The 1,103-nt window shown below is 33.9% G+C and overlaps 1 protein-coding gene across 1 annotated transcript in view; it reads left to right on the top strand.

Annotated features, from left to right (window-relative positions):
• GK5 (glycerol kinase 5 (putative)) overlaps positions 1-1,103 on the top strand; it is a 70,382-nt gene that overhangs the window by 62,224 nt on the left and 7,055 nt on the right. Inside the window, exon 15 of the mRNA XM_023513050.1 lies at positions 396-475. Coding sequence (XP_023368818.1) covers positions 396-475 — 80 coding nt within the window. The remainder of the gene's footprint in view (positions 1-395; positions 476-1,103) is intronic.

The raw sequence follows: 1,103 nt of genomic DNA, 5'->3' as shown, positions 1-1,103 counted from the left end.
GTGAGCTGTGACACCATGGCACTCTACTGAGGGCAATAAAGTAAGACTCTGTCTCCAAAAACAAGAAAGAAAGAAAAAAGAAAAAGAAGACAGAGTCACCTTGTGAGGGCCTGAGTCCGTAGAATAAAAAAAGAAAAAGATAAAAAGATAAAAAAGTTAAGTATTTAGCCATCATGAATATATGTTTGCGATGTTTAAAAATTTCTGTGATTACTAAATGATCATTTGTGTGTTTGTTGAATTCTATTAAATGTTATTTATGATATGTCTTATTTGGGCATCTGTTAGATGACTTTCATTTAGCACAATATTTTTCTTTAATATTTTCTTTGCATGTTTTATAAATGTTAAGTAAATAAAAGAGAATTATTAGGATATAAATTTATTCTAAATAGTTTTTGTTTTTTTTTACTAGAAACAAACAATTATATGAGATCATGCAGAAAGAGATCCATATTCCAATAACAAAAATCCGGTATGTAAACTTTGTTTATAACAGATTTCATTAGAAACTAGAAGTAAATGGTAGCTGATATTAGTATAGGTATTGTATAATTATTCGTGATTTCGAAAAGAACTTATGCCCAGCTGCTTTGCAACAGAATTCTTGGTCATAAGAATTTGGAGAGGAAGGGAAAGCTAACAGATTTATGAAATTTGGAAACATCTTGGCACCCATATGTGTATTATATAAATCTTTAAAATCCCCTTTTTTTGTAGCTATTCTTTGGCAAGAAAGCATCCACTTTCAACTGTCTTTCCTGTAATGTCCAAATGAACTTTTTTCTTTTTTTTAATGGCACGTTTTTTTTTTTTGAGACAGAGTCTCATTCTGACACCCTGGATATAGTGCAGTGGCATCACCATAGCTCACAGCAACCTTAAACTCTTGGGCTCAAGTGATCCTTTTGCCTCAGCCTCCTGAGTAGTCGGGACTACAGGCACACACAACCATGCCCAGATGGTTTTTCTATTTTTAGTATTAAACACTCTTGCTCAGGCTGGTCTTGAACTCCTAAGCTCAAGCAGTCCACTCACTCTGCCCTCCCAGAGTGGTAGGATTACAGTCATGAGCCATGTGCCCACCGCAAATGAATTTTTAT

The sequence above is a fragment of the Otolemur garnettii genome, unplaced genomic scaffold (genome assembly GCF_000181295.1).
Source record: "Otolemur garnettii isolate 467f Iridium unplaced genomic scaffold, OtoGar3 scaffold00032, whole genome shotgun sequence".
NCBI lineage: Eukaryota > Metazoa > Chordata > Mammalia > Primates > Galagidae > Otolemur > Otolemur garnettii.
The sequence above is the reverse complement of the archived record's forward strand: the minus strand, read 5'-3'. Positions and strand labels throughout refer to the sequence as shown.